This window comes from Lampris incognitus, chromosome 2 (assembly GCF_029633865.1).
Source record: "Lampris incognitus isolate fLamInc1 chromosome 2, fLamInc1.hap2, whole genome shotgun sequence".
NCBI classification, from domain to species: domain Eukaryota; kingdom Metazoa; phylum Chordata; class Actinopteri; order Lampriformes; family Lampridae; genus Lampris; species Lampris incognitus.
The window spans coordinates 42,182,205-42,203,945 of record NC_079212.1 but is presented as its reverse complement, the minus strand read 5'-3'; the positions used below and the strand labels follow the sequence as shown (position 1 = coordinate 42,203,945).

Genomic DNA, 21,741 nt, shown 5'->3' with positions numbered 1-21,741 from the left:
TAAATACAGTATAAGGTATAACCTACATGAAGGTAGGCCATAAATACAGTATAAGGTATACGCTACATGAAGGTAGGCCATAAATACAGTATAATGTATAACCTACATGAAGGTAGGTAGACCATAAATACAGTATAAGATATAACCTACATGAAAGTAGGCCATAAATACAGTATAAGGTATAACCTACATGAAGGTAGGCCGTAAATACAGTATAATGTATAACCTACATGAAGGTAGGTAGGCCATAAATACAGTAAAAGGCATAACCTACATGAAAGTAGGCCATAAATACAGTATAATGTATAACCTATATGAAGGTAGGCCATAAATACAGTACAAGGTATAAGCTAGATGAAGGTAGGCCATAAATACAGTATAATGTATAACCTATATGAAGGTAGGCCATAAATACAGTACAAGGTATAAGCTAGATGAAGGTAGGTCATAAATACAGTATAAGGTTTGACCTACATGAAGGTAGGCCATAAATACAGTATAATGTATAACCTACATGAAGGTAGGTAGACCATAAATACAGTATAAGATATAACCTACATGAAAGTAGGCCATAAATACAGTATAAGGTATAACCTACATGAAGGTAGGCCATAAATACAGTATAATGTATAACCTACATGAAGGTAGGCAGGCCATAAATACAGTATAAGGTATAAGCTACATGAAGGTATGCCATAAATACAGTATAATGTATAACCTACATGAAGGTAGGCAGGTCATAAATACAGTATAAGGTATAACCTACAGGAAGGTAGGCCATAAATACAGTATAAGGTATAACCTACATGAAGGTAGGTAGGCCATAAATACAGTATATTGTATAACCTACGTGAAGGTAGGCAGGTCATAAATACAGTATAAGGTATAACCTACATGAAGGTAGGCCATAAATACAGTATAATGTATAACCTACATGAAGGTAGGTAGACCATAAATACAGTATAAGATATAACCTACATGAAAGTAGGCCATAAATACAGTATAAGGTATAACCTACATGAAGGTAGGCCATAAATACAGTATAATGTGTAACCTACATGAAGGTAGGCAGGCCATAAATACAGTATAAGGTATAAGCTACATGAAGGTAGGCCATTAATACAGTATAATGTATAACCTAAATGAAGGTAGGCAGGTCATAAATACAGTATAAGGTTTGACCTACATGAAGGTAGGCCATAAATACAGTATAAGTTATGACCTACATGAAGGTAGTCCATAAATACAGTATAAAGTATAACCTACATGAAGGTAGGACATAAATACAGTATAACATATAACCTAGATGAAGGTCAGGCCATAAATACAGTATAAGGTATAACCTACATGAAGGTAGACAGGCAATAAATACAATGTAAGGTATAACCTACATGAAGATAGGCCATAGCAGTATATAATTTAATTCCCCCTCCCCCCGTTAAGTTTAATAAGCCACTCTGTCTGCCAACTATTTGTACATTTTTGAAGAATGAAGAGGATACCATCTCCTGCAGATAGCCTTAGCAACATTTGCTGAATGTAGTGCATGCATTTGTTCCTCAGTTGTATTTATTTATCAGAAGCCAGTCTGATTGATTGTTTGCAGAAAGTTCTGATAGCTTGTTGCCTCCTTCTGGGAATAACATGGATGCCAAATTAGATTGCTGTACAGCTAGTGAATCATGTCAGCTTTTTACATCTTTCACCTTCAAAATGTCATTGGCAGGGTGTACAGGTAGTGTAGCGGTCTATTCCGTTGCCTACCAACATGGGGATCGCTGGTTTGAATCCCACAGTTACCTCCGGCTTGGTCAGGCGTCTCTACAGACACAGTTGGCCGTGTCTGCGGGTGGGAAGCCAGATGTGGGTATCTGCCCTGGTCGCTGTACTACTGCCTCCTCTGGTTGGCCGGGGTGGCTGTTCGGGGGGGGGGGACTGGGGGGATAGCATGATCCTCCCACGTGCTACGTCCCCCTGGTGAAACTCCTCACTGTCAGCTGAAAAGAAGTGGCTGGTGACTCCACATGTATCGGAGGAGGCATGTGGTAGTCTGCAGCCCACCCCCATGGCCGGATTAACCCACCAGGGGGCCCTGGGGCACACATGTCCATTGCCCCCCCCCTCTCCCGCCCCATCAGATAGGATACACAAACAATACTAAACATTGTTAAATGTGAAACTAATGCAAATACCCAACATGGTAGTCGAAACTATTCCAATCTGCATGGGGTTCGGATGGCAACTACAAAGTACAACACAATTTTGAATCACAAAACAAACGGAGATGAGAATAGCAGCTCACAGCATCGCAAACATATTGCAAAGCCTTCTTCCCACTTACAATGGCTTACCAACAGGAAATGTTTGTTTCAGAGCAAATAATTTAGTGAAATATGGGCATATTTTAGTAAAACTATCTGTTTAATTGTTTTTCAGTATGGGCATTCTAGCTAGCACATTTGTTTAACAATACACAATGAAACAATGAATTTGATCATAAGCGTCGAGTTGGCGCTATGTCAGACTTTGTTGCACTCTCAATGCTACAACGTAAACACGAGGCACATGTTGCACTCTTAATTGCTACAATGTAAACAGAGACTGTAGCTTGGGGCCCCACATCAATAGAGACTTTGTAGCTTGGGGCCCCACATCAATAGAGACTTTGTAGCTTGGGGCCCTGCATCAGTGGAGACTGTAGCTTGGGGCCCCACATCAATAGAAACTGTAGCTTGGGGCCCTACATCAATAGAAACTGTAGCTTGGGGCCCCCACATCAATAGAGACTTTGTAGCTTGGGGTTGAAACAAACGTCCCTTATAGGGTATGATTGGGGATCCCTACTCTATGTGAACACAATACCCCTGACCTTTTGGGGCCCCTTGTGGTCTGGGGCACTTGCCCGGCATGCCCGGTCGGTAATCCAGCCTTGCCCTCCCCGGATCGGCAGACGGGGTGGAGCAGTGGCCGGGATGGCTCAGAAGAGTAGAGTAATTGGCCGGATACAGTTGGGGAGAAAAAATCCACAAAAAAAAAAATTGTATGGTTTTATTCTTATTGAGTGGCAGCTGTTTTTTTTCTGTTCATCGTAATGTCCAATTTTCCTGTTCTCTTGTGTTCCTGCCATCGCACGACCAATAAGTTGGACAAAGGACAAAGACTCCATATGCGTCTACAAATACATGGAGTCACTGACCGTTTCTTTTCACCTTTTCATATTGTCAGTTGTAGCGCACACTGTTAGGGGGATGGTAGAACATATGCACAGCCCAGGTTAAAGGCATGGAACCAGGGTCTTCATGTAGATTTTTATTTATATTTTATATTTGTATTTATTTACACAATATTATTTTTACAGTATTGAGACTATAGTTTAACTTTTTCAAAGTGTGATGTAACTCGTAAAAAAAAAAAACCAAAACACATTTTCAAATGATTACCTAAAGCTAACAACACTCTTAATATTTGTCAACTAATATTGCTCAACACAAACTTGCTACGTATATGTAACACCTTTCCCTGGCATCTTGGCAAAATTCCCAACCTGGCTCTCTCCATCTGGCCACCCTTTCCACCTCAAGCTGATGTGTTGTGAGCGTTCTGGCGCAAAATGGCTGCCTTGCATCTCTCGGGTGGGTGCTACACATTGGTGGTGGTTGAAGTGAGTTTCCCCCCCTTCAATGTGAAGCGCTTTGGGTGTCTAGAAAAGGGCTATATAAATGTAATCCATTATTATTATTACTGTAGAGTTATCTGATAAAATATAATAAAGTGCTTTAAATACTATCGCATCACATGTGTAGGCCATACCTTAAATTTTATAGGGGCGTCCGGGTGGTAGTCTGCAGCCCTCCCCGTATCGGCAGAGGGGGTGGAGCAACGATTCGGACAGCTCGGCAGAGTGGGGTAATTGGCCAAGTACAATTGGGAGAAAAAAGGGGGAACCCCCCCCCCCCAAAAAAAATTATAAAGGTATAACAGCATCTGCAAAAGTCAAGATATAACATTTTATTGATTAAACATTCATGCCACAAAATGTGGACATACTATGTCCCTGTAAAAAGCAAAGTCACTTTTTTTTTTATATGACGCCAAGCTAGGCATGTTGACAGCAGGCTCACACCACATATAAAGCTATTACTGAATACTGCAGGGCTTTCCACCCGCTTCATTATTGTAAGTTTATGCTACATGGCTCACACTGTATGTTGTCGCTGTGTGGCAGCATGACTTTAGTGTTAGTCATCGAGTGCATGTTTGAGGGAAGCGCTGTTAATGCTCAACCACAAATCTGCAACGATAGGTCCCTGACTATCACTGTGCTGTGCATCAAACACTCGGTACACCAGGAACCAGGACTCCCCGCTGTAAAACGACACCATAAACTCTTAACAGCTAATTACTGCTGTTACTATCCTCCTAGAAGTTTGTCTGTGGCACCTGTGAGGGCAGGAAGTCTTGCCATGAAACGAAAATTAAATCCATTCACTTTCCCCATGCCATTTCTATGGCTTTACTATGTGGAAGTTGCAAAGGAAACCAGAACCACCAGTGATAGTTTCTGGAACAGCAAAGTTGAGCCATACGTGTAAAACCACAAACCTTTACCATTGCTCAAGCTTAAAATGATATGATGAAAGCATTCCTGTCCATCTAGGCATAATCAGAATGAGAAATGGATGGTCAGTTGCACATTGGTCAATGTTGAGACCCGTCACAGTGCTGTCATTCTTTTCAGAAGCAACAATTAAGTAATTCCTCAGAGAACGTAATCACTGTTACAATATGAAATACAATGCTTGATCTCATGCAAAACCTTGTGTAGAACCGTGGAATGAGCTGCTCAGTACAGACTGGTTGATACCTGGTATAGCCCTGAGCTATTTAAATAGAGAAAGTAACATAAGCGATTAAAGACGCGCACCCCATTTACCAGCACACAGGGTCTAAAGTAACCGTCTACTACTACTACATTACTACTTACTACTACTACTACTATTTACTACTAATGACTACTACTGCTACTTTCGGCTGCTCCCGCTAGGGATCACCACAACGGATTATCTGTTTCCATCTCTTCCTGTCCTCTGCATCTTCCTCTGTCATGCCAGCCACCTGCATGTCCTCCCTCACCACATCCATAAACCTCCTCTTTGGCCTTCCTCTTCTCCTCTTCCCTGGCAGCTCCATATTCAGCATCCTTCTCCCAATATACCCAGCATCTCTCCTCCACACATGTCCAAGCCATCTCAATCTTGCCTCTCTTGCTTTGTCTCCAAACCGTCCAACCTGAGCGGTCCCTCTAACATAAATGTTCCTAATCCTGTCCTTCTTCGTTACTCCCAGTGAAAATCTTAGCATCTTCAACTCTGCCACCTCCAGCTCCGCCTCCTGTCTTTTCGTCAGTGCCACTGTCTCCAAACCATATAACATAGCTGGTCTCACAAACATCTTGTAAACTTTCCCTTTAACTCTTGCTGGTACCCTTCTGTCGCAAATCACTCCTGACACACTTCTCCACCCACTCCACCCTGCCTGCACACCCCATTACTTAGACCAGTTGACCCCAAGTATTTAAACTCATATGCCTTCGTCACCTCTACTTGCATCCTCACCATTCCCCTGTCCTCCCTCTCATTCACGTGTATGTATTCCATCTTGCTCCTACTGACTTTGATTCCTCTTCTCTCCAGTGCATACCTCCACCTCTCCAGGATCTCCTCAACCTCTCCACCTTACTCTTGCTACAGATCACAATGTCATCTGTGAGCATCATAGTCCACAGAGACTCCTGCCTGCTCTCGGCCATAAACCTGTCCATCACCATTGCAAACAAGAAAGGGCTCAGAGCCGATCCTTGATGTAATCCCACCTCCACCTTGAACCCATCTGTCACTCTGTCTAGAGTAACTGTACCTTGTGTTATCTGGGTGTGCTGCTTGTAAGCATTATTAATGTTAACAGAAAGGCAGATGGGTAGGAGTTGGTTATGTTACTGAGAGGGAACCTTCCATGAGAAATGTTTCTGTAAATCAGACCCACAACATTTCCAGAGTGCTCAAAAGTAAGCACCGGTGTCCCGTCCCCAGTCTGAAGACTGATCTGCTCTCATCTACACAACCCTGTAGGCGTTGAAATGGCTGATCTTGCAGTCCAGAAACTAACATATGAGTAAACAGCAAGTGTGATTTCATCAGTAGTTATACAAAGACAGAATAAACCCCATATGAGTCCATGATAGAGATGCTATGATAGCGATCCTGCGTTAGTCATACATTTCCTTGTTTTGAAACACAACTTGTTTCCATTTTATTTAGCCAGAGCCACTTGGTATTCCTTTTGGTTGTTTCTGGGGTTGCCTTTGTGGACCGCTTTAATACCTGAGCATTAGAGTGATGCACGGGCCAAAAACTTCAGCTCTAGCCTGGCCCTGGCCCGTGGCGTTCAAGACCTAGCCCAGCCCCAGCCCAATAAAGTCTGCAATTTATCAGCCCAAGCCTGACTTGAGACTAATACCAATATCACTTTAAGCTCTCTCTGATGCGCTGTCTCTCTGATATATAAATACACACACACACACACACACACACACACACACACACACACACACACACACACACACACACACACACACAGGCCGATTCACTTGACCTACATGTCTTCGGACTGTTGGAGGAAACCCATGCAAACTCCACACAGAGGACGACCCCCAAGGTTGGACTACCTCAGGGCTTGAACCCAGGACCTTCTTTCTCTGAGGCGACCGCGCTAACTACTGCGCCACTGTGAGGCCCAGTATTTATTAGATAATCAATATAACAATATTTCATACAGTGGCCTGTTTGTGCTCTGCACATTATATATGGGAAGGTAAATGAGCCCGAGTCCGACCCGAGGCCAATCTATTAAAGGAAAAAAGGGCCTAACTCAGCCCGAATCGACTCAGCATGTCAGGACTTGGGAGCCGTTGGGCTTGCAGAACTCTGCTCAGCCTATGTCCCCAGCTCCCTGAGAATAGTAATGGCTGTGGCTACAAATCCGCAGCAATTAACTTCCACAGAATGTGTCCCAAATTTTTTTTTTTTTACCTCACTGTTCAGCCTTTGCCACTAGCTTAATGGATCTAAGCTTCTTTCTTTCATATGACTCATCTGCTTTAACAGCCACAATTAGTTTTAGAACGTAAACAGTCTTTGGAGTACTGAATCCCAGCACTACTCAGACTTGTGCTGACAGTCTCCAGCAGGACTGAGAGTTTCTGGTCTATGTCTGCTTGCTTCTCTCGGTTCCTAGCTCCTTTTAACCGTCCTTTACCTGAGTATACAAACGATTCTTTCCTAACTTGTTTGCCCTACTAAAGACAGTTTGATACATAGGGTTTGTCTCTCCATTCAGCTAAACTAGTCTTTTTGCCAACTCTGACGCTGCTGCCGGAGACTTCAGCAACTTCCTGGTTGTGACTGTATTTTCTTTGGGCCAACACTACCTCTGTGTCCTGACAGGCCGTGTCTGAGCTTTGCCGTTTCTGAGCGCACAGGGGATACAGGCCACTCAATGAAGTTTTTGGGGTGGTGTCAGCATGTAATAAGTCGCTCCAATAATGACCCTAATCCTAGCCACCGCCATGTTTTAAAATTCTTCCCATCTAAGCTTCCTCTTTAAACTTTCCTCTCATCTACTGTCTCTTTTCTAGTGCACAGTGCCGCTCCCTCCTTGTGATTTATTTGCTCCAGTATGAGCGTCATCTTCCTCTAATGGTGTTACCTTTGTTGTGCTTGAGCTGAGACCTATGTTGTAGGCCTCTATGCCAAGACTTACACTTTCCCCTCCTTAGTACTGTTCATTGTATTTCTTTGTGTCTTCTTCGTCATGGGTCCACTTCAGCCCAGTTTTATTGTAAAGGCTCTTCATCAAATTCATCATTTGGATACTTGACCCCCTTTAAGAAACTAAATAGTAGTGACTTAAACACCCTTCCCAGGGAGAAAATGTTTCTTGATATACTGTTTGGGGTTATCGATGTTCATGTGGTAACAGTACACATTGGTGACCTCACTCTTACTTTCCTGATATTATGAGATTATCATTGCTGAGGACTTTTTGGTTTATTGTCATTCAGCACGGTCAGGGTGGCGCAGTGGTTAGTGCAGTCACCTCACAGCAAGAAGGTCCTGGGTTCGAGCCCCGGGGTAGTCCAACTTTGGGGGTCGTCCCAGGTCGTCCTCTGTGTGGGGTTTGCATGTTCTCCCCGTGTCTACGTGGGTCTCCTCTGGGGGCTCCGGTTTCCTCCCACAATCCAAAGACATGTAGGTCAGGTGAATCGGCCATACTAAATTGTCCCTAGGTGTGAATGTGTGTGTGTGTGTGTGTGGGCCCTGTTTGATGGCCTGGTGGCCTGTCCAGGGTGTCTCTCCACCTGCTGCCCAATGACTGCTGGGATAGGCTCCAGCTTCCCCGCGACCCTGAGAGCAGGATAAAGTGGTTTGGATGGATGGATGGATGTCATTCAGCATCGTTAGTTTTATGAAGGCAGCTCAGATCTACCAAGGAACGTGGAAAACTTGACCGAAGAAGAGTGCTGACAAGTACAAGAAAAAAACCCCAAAACAAAATAGATGAAGAAATTATCTAAGGTCATCATAAGTTAATATAAAATCATATTAAAAAAAAAGTGGGTTTTTTTTCTCCAGCCTAATCCTACTTTAACTATAGATAACAATTCTTATACAGATAAAATATATGAGAGCAAAATGATCTCAAGATCATTTCTATCTTGCTCCAAATGCTTCACATGGGATGGCAATATCACAGCATCAGGTATTGTTTTTTTTCCCTCTGAGGTGTTTTCTCTCTGGTTCTTAACATCTGTCTCCTCCTTAATGGCTCCAGACTGGCCCAGCTCCCAGCAATATTGCCCACCTTGAGATGGACCTGCAGCAGGACGAGGGTTTGTCGCCCTCCGCACACGAAGACAGCGACCAACTCCAGGAGCTGCCCTTCAACCCTGTCCATGTCCCAGTTACCACCCTGGGGAGGCACACACCCAGGTGACGTCCATACCTCTTGCAAGGACTACCGCTCTGAAACTCTGACCCCCCCCCCCTCATCCCAGCTGCTTTAGGATTGCAGCCATGAGCAAATGATGGCACATTATTGATGAAACGTGTCTCAAAGCAGCTTGAGGTAATGATGATATAGAATAGAAATGCCAATCCAATTACTTTTTTTTGGTGTCAGATTAGGCTGTTACTGTGTAATACCCAGATGTATCGACGTCTGGGTAGCATAGCGGTCTATTCCATTGCCTACCAACACGGGAATCGCCGGTTCAAATCCCCATGTTACCTCCGGCTTGATCGGGCGTCCCTACAGACACAATTGGCCGTGTCTGCGGGTGGGAAGCTGGATGTGGGTATATGTCCTGGTCGTTGCACTAGCGCCTCCTCTGGTCGGTCGGAGCACCTGTTCAAGGGAGAGGAGGGGGAACTGCGGGGAATAGCGTGATCCTCCCACGCGCTACGTCCCCCTGGCGAAGCTCTGCACTGTCAGGTGAAAAGAAGCGGCTGGCGACTCCACATGTATTGGAGAAGGCATGTGGTAGTCTGCAGCCCTCCCCGGATCAGCAGAGGGGGTGGAGCAGCGACCGGGATGGCTCAGAGAGAGCAGGGTGATTGGTCAGGTACAAGTGGGGAGAAAAAGGGGGAACCCCCCCCCCCGACCCAAAAAAAGAAGAATACCCAGATGTACTAGATATTGTTGTAGGTTAGCCACAAGAAGTCAACGAGCACACTGACTTGTGGAATGAGCGGCCAGCAGTTACAGGTGACATGGTTGCTAATCACACGGGATAAACGCAGTATTGAACCTACCAGCTTTGAACATGGTCTGTCCTGGTATCTCCGTAAGAAGCCTTTTGCAGTTTCTCATTACCACAAATGTTCGATCTCTGCCTATTGACAAGGTGGTCGATTGGCCTCTAATTGGCAGCATCTGTAGCCTTTTGCATAGTAATGCAGTCACTAGACTAGAGAACTAATATATGAAGTAATTGAAAGAAATGTGTTGTGTCAGTTATTAGAATTTAGATGAATTTTTAGTTTTCTTTGCAGTATTATTTTGTTATTGTAGATATTGAGCTGCAGCCAATTTCTGTTAATAGGGGTACAATGTCATGAATTCAAAGGAGCAAGTATTGAATTTATATCACAGTTTATAATGGACCTCAGTGATTATATCACAACAAAAATTATAATGCAGAAAGGCTCAAGAGATGGGGTACCAAATGATATATCATGCCCTGAATATAACAAGCACAGTAGTTCATAAACAAGGGATTGCATTACAAAGTAGAGCCCTGCACAGGCCAAAGACTGCAGCCCTAGCCCGGCCCCAGCCTGACAAAGTCTGCAATTTTTCATCCCGAGCCCGATCTCACTTTAAGCTGTCTCTGATCTGCGTTCTCTCTGATACATGCAAACACACACACACGGCATGGTCACCTGCCACATGTAATGCACATGTACATGCGTATGTATAATATAACCAATATAACATTTTCTACAGTGGCCTATGTGTGCTCTGCATGTATATAGGAAGTTAAATGAGCCTGAGTCCAACCCAAGCCTGATCTATTTAAGAAAAAAAAAAGTCCCAAGCCCGGCCTGAATCGACTCAGCATGTCAGGACCCAACGGGCTTGCAGACCTCTATTACAAAGGGATTACATAAATAAGTACAGAGTCTGGAAGTAGGTGATTTGCACAGACCCTTGTCTTCAAATCCCTAAATTTTTGGTCCCAACATGATTTTCTTCAATGCACTGACCTAATACATCTTTGCCTCATTATTTCAGTCAACTTATAGACATTTTCACTGTTTTTGGACTGGAACGACCCAATTAATTGAGAAGAACAATGAACTCTGCAGAACTTCAGTTTCATTTAAGTTGCAGTGCATATCTGATGGCGGTCCTTTTGAAATGAAAATAATGGCCAGAATATGAATCCAGTGGGGCTGAGTTGAGATGTAACTTTGAGTGAGAGGGAAGAGGGAAAGTGTGAAATTGGCAAAGCAACGGTGGCAAAATTGGTAAATCAATAAAGTCTGTGATGATATTGTCATCATAAAAAGACCAGACTCAACCCCGTTTGGAGACGGCTTAATTCTTTCACAAACTTGACTTTGGGCCCAAGCCTTTTTACTGACATGTTTGTCATTGGTATTAGTGTTACAATACACACACATATTACCGTTCATTTTTTTGTTTGCACTTCAGCCAGCCATCTGTGCACTGTGCTTATCATGCACAAAGTATTGGGTGTCAAGCTATGAAAGTATAAGTTATGGATTTTAACATCGTTTCAGAAAAAACAGGTGGCCACAATGATTAGCGATAACTGCCAATTATGCAAGGGAATCTCAGGAGAGAGATCTGGCATCCATTCACTCTCATGTGAGGATAGGCTCGGTGCTGCGGGCATGATATCCTCGTGTCACCATAATGGTTGTGTTGCCTTATGGAGTTTTCCCCCCTCATGAATTCATATTTATGTATTTAGATGCAAGTTGATTGCAGTGATGTAAATAAACCGAGGCTGTGTCTTGGAACTCGAACATCTTGAGGCAGAATGAATTCATTTTAAAGTACACCAAGTTTAATGATTTGGAAAGGATATATAACAATATGGAAAAGCAAAAGCACAGAAATAAACTTGAATGAATAATCAGCAATCACATTCAGTGAAGTAAGTGTAATACCTCTGACTGGTCCTCTTGAAGCCTCAGTAAACGCATTCACACTTTGAAGTTGTTTGGGCGTAGCAAATGAGCGGTGTGTGTTCTTGATTCTCAAACATTCCTTCGACTGAGTGCCCTTTGAATTCTCCTCTAGCTCTCGCTCGGTCAGCTCCCGGAGCTCGCTGGCCCACCTGCACTCTGCAGGCTTCCCAGACATCTTAGACTGTAATGGGCAGGCGGCAGAGGTCCTGGACCCTACAGAACCAATGCACTTTGACCCCCAGCGTGAGGAGGCTGACCCCCTGCAGGGCAACATACTGGTGTTCCAGTTTCTGGCTTTTTCCAGGTAAGCAAAAAGCGCCGGGTCGGGTCATATTAGACGTTGGTGCAGGCCGTCTTGTTGCCTGTCCTGCATTGATATTGATTGAAAGCAGCGGCTCGTGTACCGGATAGTGTTCTGGAGCATGTTATTTGATCAGTGTGGATTCAGCCTATAAATCGAGGTAGATGAAATGTCAGCTTACGCACTCAGAAGGGATTATTGTAAAGGTATTTGTTGACAAGTTCAGAAATGTCAGAATCATTGGTGTTGTTTGTCCTATAAAACAAGTCAAGTTCACAGGTGTTGTGCTTTCGCTGTAAGACTCAAAATAAGAAACTCTGTTTGAAAGAACAGACAGCAGTTTGCCAACATCTTATTCAATACTAAGCCTACTGTAGGAGGGGATATGTACCACTATGCATTTTGGTTGACAACCTACGACGCAGCTTGGCCTTGTGTGTGTGTGTGTGTGTTTTTTTTAGTTTTGTTTGTTTATTTGTTTATTTTCTTTATTCATTTTATCATTGCTAAGACTTTAATGCACTTGTATACACAGGGCACAAAGCCCCGTCAGCTGTCATTTACTTGAGCACTCTTGGAATCAGCAAGCACAGATGCAGTATTATACACACAACTAGAGACAGAGATACACACTTTCCATTCGCACACAATAAGGAGCACCCCTGTCGACAGCACATCACAGAGACTCTGGGGCCGCCACCAGCCCTGTCAGAGGCTGACACTGACGGGGCCCCACTGAAGATATGAGGAGATGCACCCTCTTTATGCCCCGCTATCTTTTCATCAGCAACTGTCTGCAGCATGAAAAACCCAACTCACTTCTGTCATGTTCATGTAAGACTCACAGCCTTACCTATGTGCAAAACTCGACCCGTCTTCTTTTTTGTTATAGTAGTGGTGACACTGGCAACGATTGCAGTATTGATTTTACTTTGCTTTTCCGAAGATAAAAAATGGAGGAAAAATGAGAACCTAACTAATTACAACATTTAATTTGGCGAGTCAGCACAGCTTTTTCCAGAAAAGATTCCAAGGTACCACTCACCAAATATTTCTCATTGTGCTCCAGTTATGAGGTACAGCAAATCAAATCAAATCAAATCAAAAGTAGGCTTCAGATAAAGATTTTGGTCTCTGTGTCAGTGCTACAGGAATGCATATGCTAAAATGGGGGGGGGGGACTATTTTACATGATGCCTTGACTGTTGTTCTGGTGAGATACACAAGCACATATGTTATTTTCGCTGACAAAAAAGGAATTTGGGGGACATATGAAGGTAAATAATACAGCTATCATCAGCCTTTATGTTGTGACCATATTTAGATTATGCAGTTCATTGCTATCATATTTATTCAGAAAATGTCTGCAGTGAACCCAGGCATACAAGTTTAGGTTCTTCCAGAAACAATATGTGGTTTAATCTTACATTCTGCTTGTGTGTGCACAAGGACAAACTTACACACAAGTGGCCTCCTATTCACCTCACATTAAGGTGCAAAATTGACCAATGGCGTCTCTGCATTAGGGGCCAGTAGGGCCTGGCCCCACCAGTTGTCACCATTGCACAACATGATCAATAATTCAGTGTAACAAGCAATGTTATGGTTGTTACAATTTCATTTAGCAGACACTTTTATCCAAAGCGATGTACATCTGAGAGTTGATACGACACAAGCAAGGATCTGGTCAGGATCAAGTAAGTGTCAAAAACTTAGTTCAAGTCCGATAGGACATAGGTGTTAACAGGCAGTGCACAAAGGCAATGCATAGGGTGCATAGAAGCGATTTTTGTATCTTTATTAATACCATCAGCTGTGGAGGTGTTCGTGAAAGAGCTGGGTCTTTAGCGTCTTTTTTTACATTTATTTCTAGTTTTTCCCCTTATCCCACCCGATTAACCCAATGGCATATGGCCAGAACTCTTGTCGAATAACTCCCTTGGTTCACGTTTCCACAGGAAGGAGATAGTCGTAACACCAGCTTCCTTCAAACTCGTGTCGGCTGCTCTCGCTATTTTACACGCTGAAGCCTCGCATGGACTGCATCATCTCCAGGCTGCGAAGGAGGCGTAGGGAGAATGCTTTTGGTTGCTTGGCTGCAGGTGCCCGGGTGGGCCAGAGTGGTCGCTGGAGAACGACGAGTCCCCGAACACTACACCGAGCTACACCCACTATCCCTCGGGTAAGGGTGGCCTAATGAATGCCTTACCCTGTGGACGCTCTGGCCGTGACCGGTTACGGCGAGTCTGGGATACGAACCTCCCAGCCACGTGACGGGTCTTTAGCTTCTTAAAAATGGAGAGGGACTTAGCGGATTGAATGGAGTTTGGTAACTCGTTTCACCACTGGGGAACTTCAGAAGAGAAGAGTCGTGGTAGTGACTTAGGGCCCCGTTGTGGCAGTTGCCTTTCATTGACAGAGGGTAGTGAGCAGGACTGAGTGTAGAGCTGAATGAGGGAGTTCAAGTAGGCGGGAGCCATTTTAGTTGCTGTTTTGTAAGCGAGCATCAAGGTTTTGAATTTGATGCAGGCAGAAACTGGGAGCCAGTGGAGGGATATGAACAGCGCCGTGACATGTGCTGTTGTGGGTTGGTTGAAGAGCAGATGCGCCACTGCATTTCTGGATCATTTGCAGAGGTTTGAAAGTGCATGCAGGGAGGCCTGCCAGTAAGGAGTTGCAGTCGTCAATGTGTGATATTACAAGAGCCTTTACCAGGACTTGTGCTGCATGCTCAGACAGGTAGGGTCTAATTTTTCTGATGTTGTATAGGGCAAATCGGCACGACCGAGCAATCAAGGCCACGTGAAACTGAAGTGTTAGCTGGTCATCAATCATGACAGCCAGGTTTTGGGCAGATTTTGTGGGCATGAGTTGGGTTGATCCGAGCTGGATATTGATCTGTTGTTGTATGGATGGACTGGCTGGGATGACAAGGAGCTCAGTTTAGATAGGTTAAGCTGAAGATTGCATTCTTTCATCCATGCAGAGATATCAGCAAGGTATGACAATATCTGTGCCGAGACTGTGAGGTCATCAGGCAGGAATGATAGGAAGAGCTGGGTATCGTCAGCATAGCAATGATATGAGAAACCATGGGAGCAGATGACTGCACCAAGTGAGGTAGTGTATATGAGATGAGAAGGGGGCCGAGCACTGACCCTTGAGGCACCTCTGTGGATAAACCGTGTGGTTTGGATACTTATCCCCTCCAAGATAATAATAATAATAATAATAATAATAATAATAACTTTATTTATATAGCACTTTTCTAAAAAATGTTACAAAGTGCTTTACAAAAAAATAAAACCAGACAAGGCCAAAATAACAGTAAAAATAAAAACAGTATAAATAAATAAAAACAAATATCAAACATTTATAAAAGCTTTCATAAAAGGAAAAGTTTTAAGACAAGATTTAAAAGAAGCTAGAGACTTGGTTTGTCTTAGTTCAACAGGAAGAGTTCCATAGTGTGGGGGCTCTAACAGCAAAAGCCTGATTACCCTTTGTAACAAACCAAAACCTGGGAATAACCATCAGGACTCTATCTGCAGATTTTAATGGTCGAGGGGGCATATACCAGGTCAATAAACAAATTTATGTAGGAGCAAGACCATTTAATGCCTTAAAAGTGAGCAATAAAATTTCAAAATCAATTCAAAATATAACAGGGAGCCAGCGTAGGGAGGCAAGCACAGGAGTGATATGGTCATGCCTCTTTGTCCTGGTAGTGAGCTGAGCAGCAGCATTTTGTACCAACTGCAGATGGTGGAGGGAGCCCTTGCTCATACCAAAATAAAGTGCATTACATTAGTCGAGCTGAGAATAGATAAAAGCATGTATACATTTTTGCAGATCGGCAATTGATAAAAATTGCCTAATTTTGGAGATCAGCTTGAGCTGGAGAAAGCATGAGTGAACAACATGTTTGATTTGGATATGAAACTGGTTGTTGGTTTCGGTCGTTATACATTTGTCGTCATCTTACAATGCTGTGATTGCAACATTCCCAAGTCCTCTGTGAATAGCACACATGGCCTTTGAAGCTCTAGTTAATGGTCACACCCATATCTGCATATGAAACTCGTCGTTGGTTTTGGTTGTTATACAACTGTATTGTACTGTAATGTTTATAAGGGGTGGGGATACCTGCAGTCACTTAGATGTCACTTAGTTGAGCTTCTGCCAGGGAAGAGGAAAAGAGGAAGGGTAAAGAGGAGGTTTATGGATGTGGTGAGAGAGGACATGCAGGTGGCTGATGTGACAGGTAGATGCAGAGGACAGGAAGAAATGGAAACAGATGACCCACTGTGGCGACCCCTAATGGGAGCAGCCGAAAATAGTAGTAGTAGTGGATGTCACTTAGTTGAGTGAGGAAAAGTATCTGTCAATAAACGTTGTACCCAGATGGACTGATTCAACCTTCTTTGATTTTCTTACCTGGATTATTGAGCATGTGTCAAGATGGGAGTGAGCGGATCAACTCGAGGAGTTTCAGGATATCAGGGACTGTGGCTCCAGGGAAACAGTGAGTGGCTGTGGTGAGAAAAGAGATGTTCCTGATAATGGAATCCCCAACTATTAATGTAACTGGGGGGAAAGGGGACGAGGAGATGTCAGCTGTGGGTGTACATGATCCTCACTGTGTTGAAATCGCCGACTGGGGATGTGGTGCCCGAGCAAACAAGTGTTGTGACGAGACAGCGACATCAGCTCTGAGAATGGCTTTCTCTGCCCCTGGATTTCTCTGCCGGCTTGGGGCACGGAAGACTAATTTTCAGGAAATGTGGCATTCAGTTTCACTGCTACACGGATGACACCCAGCTTTATCTATCCACCAAGCCTACCTCTACTCTTCTGCCCACTTCCCTTTCTGATTGCTTACTAGAAATTAAATCCTGGTTTTCATACCACTTCCTCAAACTTAATAGTGATAAAACTTAGGTCCTCCTAGTAGGCACTAAATCTACTTTGGCCAAACCTGATAGTTTTTCTCTGACTACTGACAATTCTGTAGTTCCTCCGGGACAGCACATTATCTTTTGAAGCTCACATCAACAATGTTACTCCGTCTGCATACTTCCACCTTCGCAATATTAATCATCTTTGCCCGTCACTTACACCTAAAAGCACAGCCATACTCACTCACACCGTGGTTACACCCCGTATTGACTACTGTAATTCTATCCTCTTTGGTCTTCCCCTCAAATGTCTTCATAAACTTCAGTTGGTCCAGAATTCAGCTGCCCGTATCATTACCAGAACTCCTTCCATAGATCAAATCACTCCTGTTCTTCAGCAACTCAATTGACTCCCTGTTAAATACCGTATTGACTTCAAGATCCTGCTCCTCACCTTTAAGGCCCTTAATAACCTAGCTCCTTCATATCTTTCTGAACTCCTTCATATCGACACATCCTCCCGCACTCTCAGATCCTCTTCTGCTCTCCAATTCACTACACCATCGGCCTGCTTGACTACCATGGGGACTAGAGCCTTCAGTCGTTCTGCCCCCCCCCCCCGCCTATGGAACGCTGTCCCCCACAAGACATTCACAACATTGACTCTCTTTCAACCTTCACATCCCATCTCAAAATGTACCTTTTCAAACTGGCATATTCAGTCTGATCCATGCTTCATTGAGTTTTGTGCGGATGATGATTTTATACTTATCTGTTGTATTAACTTTTAATTGTCCACCCTGCTTTGTTTTGATTTTATGCTGTGTGACACAGTGCTGCATGTTTTTAACTGTGTTCTGTAAGGTGTCCTTGAGTGCTCTGAAAGGCGCCCGCAACTAATATGTATTATTATTATTATTATTATTATTATTATTATTATTAAAAGATCTCCCTGAGAGGTAGGACATGAACCAGTGGAGGGCACATACTGAGATACCAAGCTCAGTGAGTGTGGAGAGGAGGAGTTGGCTGTCAAAGGCAGCTGACAGATCTAGCAACAATAAAGCTGAGGACTGACCAACAGCTCTAGCCAAACGCAGTGATTCTATTACCAACAGGAGTGCAGTTTCGGTAGAGTGACCTCGCTTAAAGCCAGACTGATTCCGATCATACAGATATGTTATTTTGTCTTTGTATGTAACATTATTGCGTGTTTATTAAACATGAAAATGGTAGCGCTGTCTGATATATTCCAGATATCATGGTACCTGTTGTGTAAAGGTCAGTACTTCTCCTAGCAATGTAAGTTTGGTGAGCACCAGACCAGCCAGGGAGCTTGATTATCGTTTTAGTGTTCAAAGCAGAGGGTAATCTCTCCTTGTTATGTTTTATTTACGGTTGCTCAAATGATACCAGTCAGTTTGTAGTTTAGGCGCATACACGTGACACATGGCAACCTTGAAACCACACCCCCCCCCCTCCCATAAAAAAATCCAAATTTAACACCTGCTGCTTGATAACTCTGGATTTGTAATGTGATGCTGTATTACAAGGTAATATACCAGTTTTGAGAGACCAAATGCCATTATTGATGATTTCACTTATATCAGTCTCCTCTTCTGCTTACTCCTGCGCCGGGTTACGTTAATGTGTGTATTTGTGATTTCATTCATTGAGGATCTGCATTTGTGTTTGGCTTCACTGAGCAAGTAGGTTTGCGTGTAGTTTCAATGACGAGTCGGATGCCGCCCATACAGAGTTTATTGTGCCCCACCAGGCTTTCCGTGCCAGAGACACCACTGAAATTGACATGGACCAGACATGGTTATCAGACTCACATGGACCACTTAACGACCTCTCCAGGTCAGCGTCACTGTTGATCACAGGGAGAGTTAATCCCATCTCCACACAAGACAGAAACTCTCATCTCACCATATGATTGAGACAGGACAATGACTTGAACTGAGTTATTCAAGTCTCTCTCTCTCTCTCTCTCTCTCTCTCTCTCTCTCTCTCTCTCTCTCTCTCTCTCTCTCTCTCTCTCTCTCTCTCTCTCTCTCTCTCTCTCTCTCACACATAATCATGAATTACTTTTGAACTTTACAGGAAAGAAGAACGAGTACTCCAATCTCTCTCTCTCACTCACACACACACACACACACACACACACACACACACACACACACACACATCAAAACCTCCTCGTTGGAGCTTTTCCAAATGCAGGTAATCCTACCTGAGGTCATAAATTCTTAAGCATTCCTGGGAAGATGTCAGTGTAACTCTCTCTAGTTCTTTACATGTCTGAATTAATGTGAATCAACTGTTTTTAATCATCTAGTAATCCAGTTAATATTACTTGGCAAATGTTTTCCTGAAGAATAGTTCAACTCCCATATCTGTTATCTGTGCGATATAAAATGACTTGAGTTGTTAAAATTCAGATTTAACGCATTGTCTGCCATCTAGTGAGCGTTTTCAGTAGGACAAGTGTATGAATTATTGACAGTGGAACGACTGGGATTTCACTCCTACCTAAAACGACCGTGGGCGGTCAAAATGACTGCTGGTTTTTAAACTCTATATTCTGTCAAAATAAATACCCAATTGTGCCACTAAACCACATCATAAATAGTGACATAACGCGCACGATCACATGCAAATTATGAGTGGTCATGATGACCGCTCATGGTCGTTTTAGGTAGATCTTATCATAACTTTTTTGTGCAATTGATCTAAAACCCAAATGCAAATATATGCAATTTTAGGAGTATTCAGGGAGCGGCGGGTCTGTATCTTTTTTCTTTCTTTCACAAAGTTATTAAACTTTGAAAATCAAAACGATCATAATGACCGTCTTGGTCGTTCTATTGAGAATTTAATGCATTATCTAGTAATAATTTTAACACTAATGTCTTGTAGAATGGAAATGTTATCTACTTATAGTGCTAGCTACAGCTGAGAGAATTAAGATTTCATTGTCTTTAACATGATTTGTCAGTGTTAACGACAGAAATGAGTGAGTATCTAGGCTGATTAAAAGCATGTAGCCTTCAGATATACTCCCTAATAGGACATTATTTATAGGATTATTCTTCGCCATTTGAAGGCAAAGGAGTCTTCCTGCTCAAACAAAGAAACATGGGTGTTCCTTAAAAAGCCCGTGAAAGTGTCCTCTTTCGTTTAAAAGCCCAGCTACAAACTGTAAAAGTAGTCACACCATTTTTGAAACTGGCTTTTTGCCTTTTTGTCTTTCCTTGTTTTCCTGCTCGCATTCAGGGTTATGTACACTGGCTTTTCACCACACCCTGGCCCTCTTTGCCTTTGGGCTTGTATTTTCAACTGCTGCTGATGAGTCGAAAACTCATCAGGTAAGCAACATTCAAAGACTGCAAGGAAGCCCAAAACATTGGTTTAGCCGCCGCACACCTTTTTGCCATATTTTTGTAATTTTTTTATTTCAATATTTTTGTTGCCATTTTTTGTATTGTAAACCTTTTATTTGTGTGTGTAACTTTTGTGGTTAGAGTAGGGCTTGTACATCGGATCAGGTCACCTCTCAGTGAACGCACCAAGACCCAGAACACACACACTAATTGTATGTATTGCTTCTGCATTGCCTCTGCTAAGCTGAGCCTCTCCAACTTGGATCCATTCTCCCAGTTGAGCCTCTGAACCAATTCCGTCAAAGCGGTTCTCCTCTGGATGTTACCACGGCAATCCAAACTCCGCCGAGCCTGCTCCAGCGCGCCCGATGTCCTCCGGAAAAGCCTGACCATCAGCCATCCATCACAGCAGAAATAACGGTTCTTCGCCAGCTGTCACCATGGCAACCTGAAGTCCGCCGAACCTGCTCCAATATGCCCGGTGGTCTTTGTAAAAGCCTGCTACACCCCAGCTATGTATCACCATAGAAACAAGAAGGACCAAACCATCTTCCATGTGTTCTGCCAATGAGAGTTGATGCAAATGAACTATCCTAAATTGTATCTTTTTTTCCCAATTAGCTTTAGACTCCCCCCACTGCATTCAGATTCATTTCTAATTTCGTTAACCTCCTAATTAATCCATTCATTCATTCTGTCAGCAACAACTTGTTAGTTTAGTGCCCATTCACTTATCCATCCCTTCCTTAATTTCTCCATTCATTCTGTCATTCTTGTTTTTCTTTCACTACTTGCTCTAACTGTATATATGCTTATTTATCCCATTAGTTTGTCAATAAATATTCCATCTAGAGCAAGCCGTTGTTGTGCGTATTTTCTTCATCTGAGAGGTGACGTAGTTACTATCTCTATTTGTGTCATGTGGTGTTTGGAGCAGAGATAGAGATCCCTGAATTGAGAGTTCAGAACATTCAGATAAATGGTAAATGGACTGCATTTATACAGCACTTTGATGGCGGAGGCTGCCATGCAAGGTGCCAACCTGCTCATCAGGAGCAGTTAAGGGTTCAGTGTTTTGCTCAAGGACACTTAGACACGCTCTCTGCAGGAGCCGGGGATCGAACCGGCGACCTCCCGATTACTAGACGATCCCGCTCTACCTCCTTTGCCATGCCACCCCATCTGTGACTGATTAGTTTATCTTATTTACTTTCCTCTGGAAAGTGGCGCCCCCAATTTTCATGAGCGCAAAATTTTAATTATGGTGTCGTTATGCTACATGTCCTGAAGCTAAACTGATTGCAGGTCTGTATTAGCAAATAAATTTGGACAGGTATTGGTTTGCTGATTGGTAAATGTAACCTTTCCACAAAAGAAAA

General features: G+C 43.3%; 1 protein-coding gene across 1 annotated transcript in view; it reads left to right on the top strand.

Moving 5' to 3' along the window:
- Positions 1–21,741, top strand: part of nphp4 (nephronophthisis 4) — a 309,249-nt gene that overhangs the window by 184,129 nt on the left and 103,379 nt on the right. The window contains exons 16-17 of the mRNA XM_056302210.1: positions 8,890–9,047; positions 11,890–12,081. Coding sequence (XP_056158185.1) covers positions 8,890–9,047; positions 11,890–12,081 — 350 coding nt within the window. The remainder of the gene's footprint in view (positions 1–8,889; positions 9,048–11,889; positions 12,082–21,741) is intronic.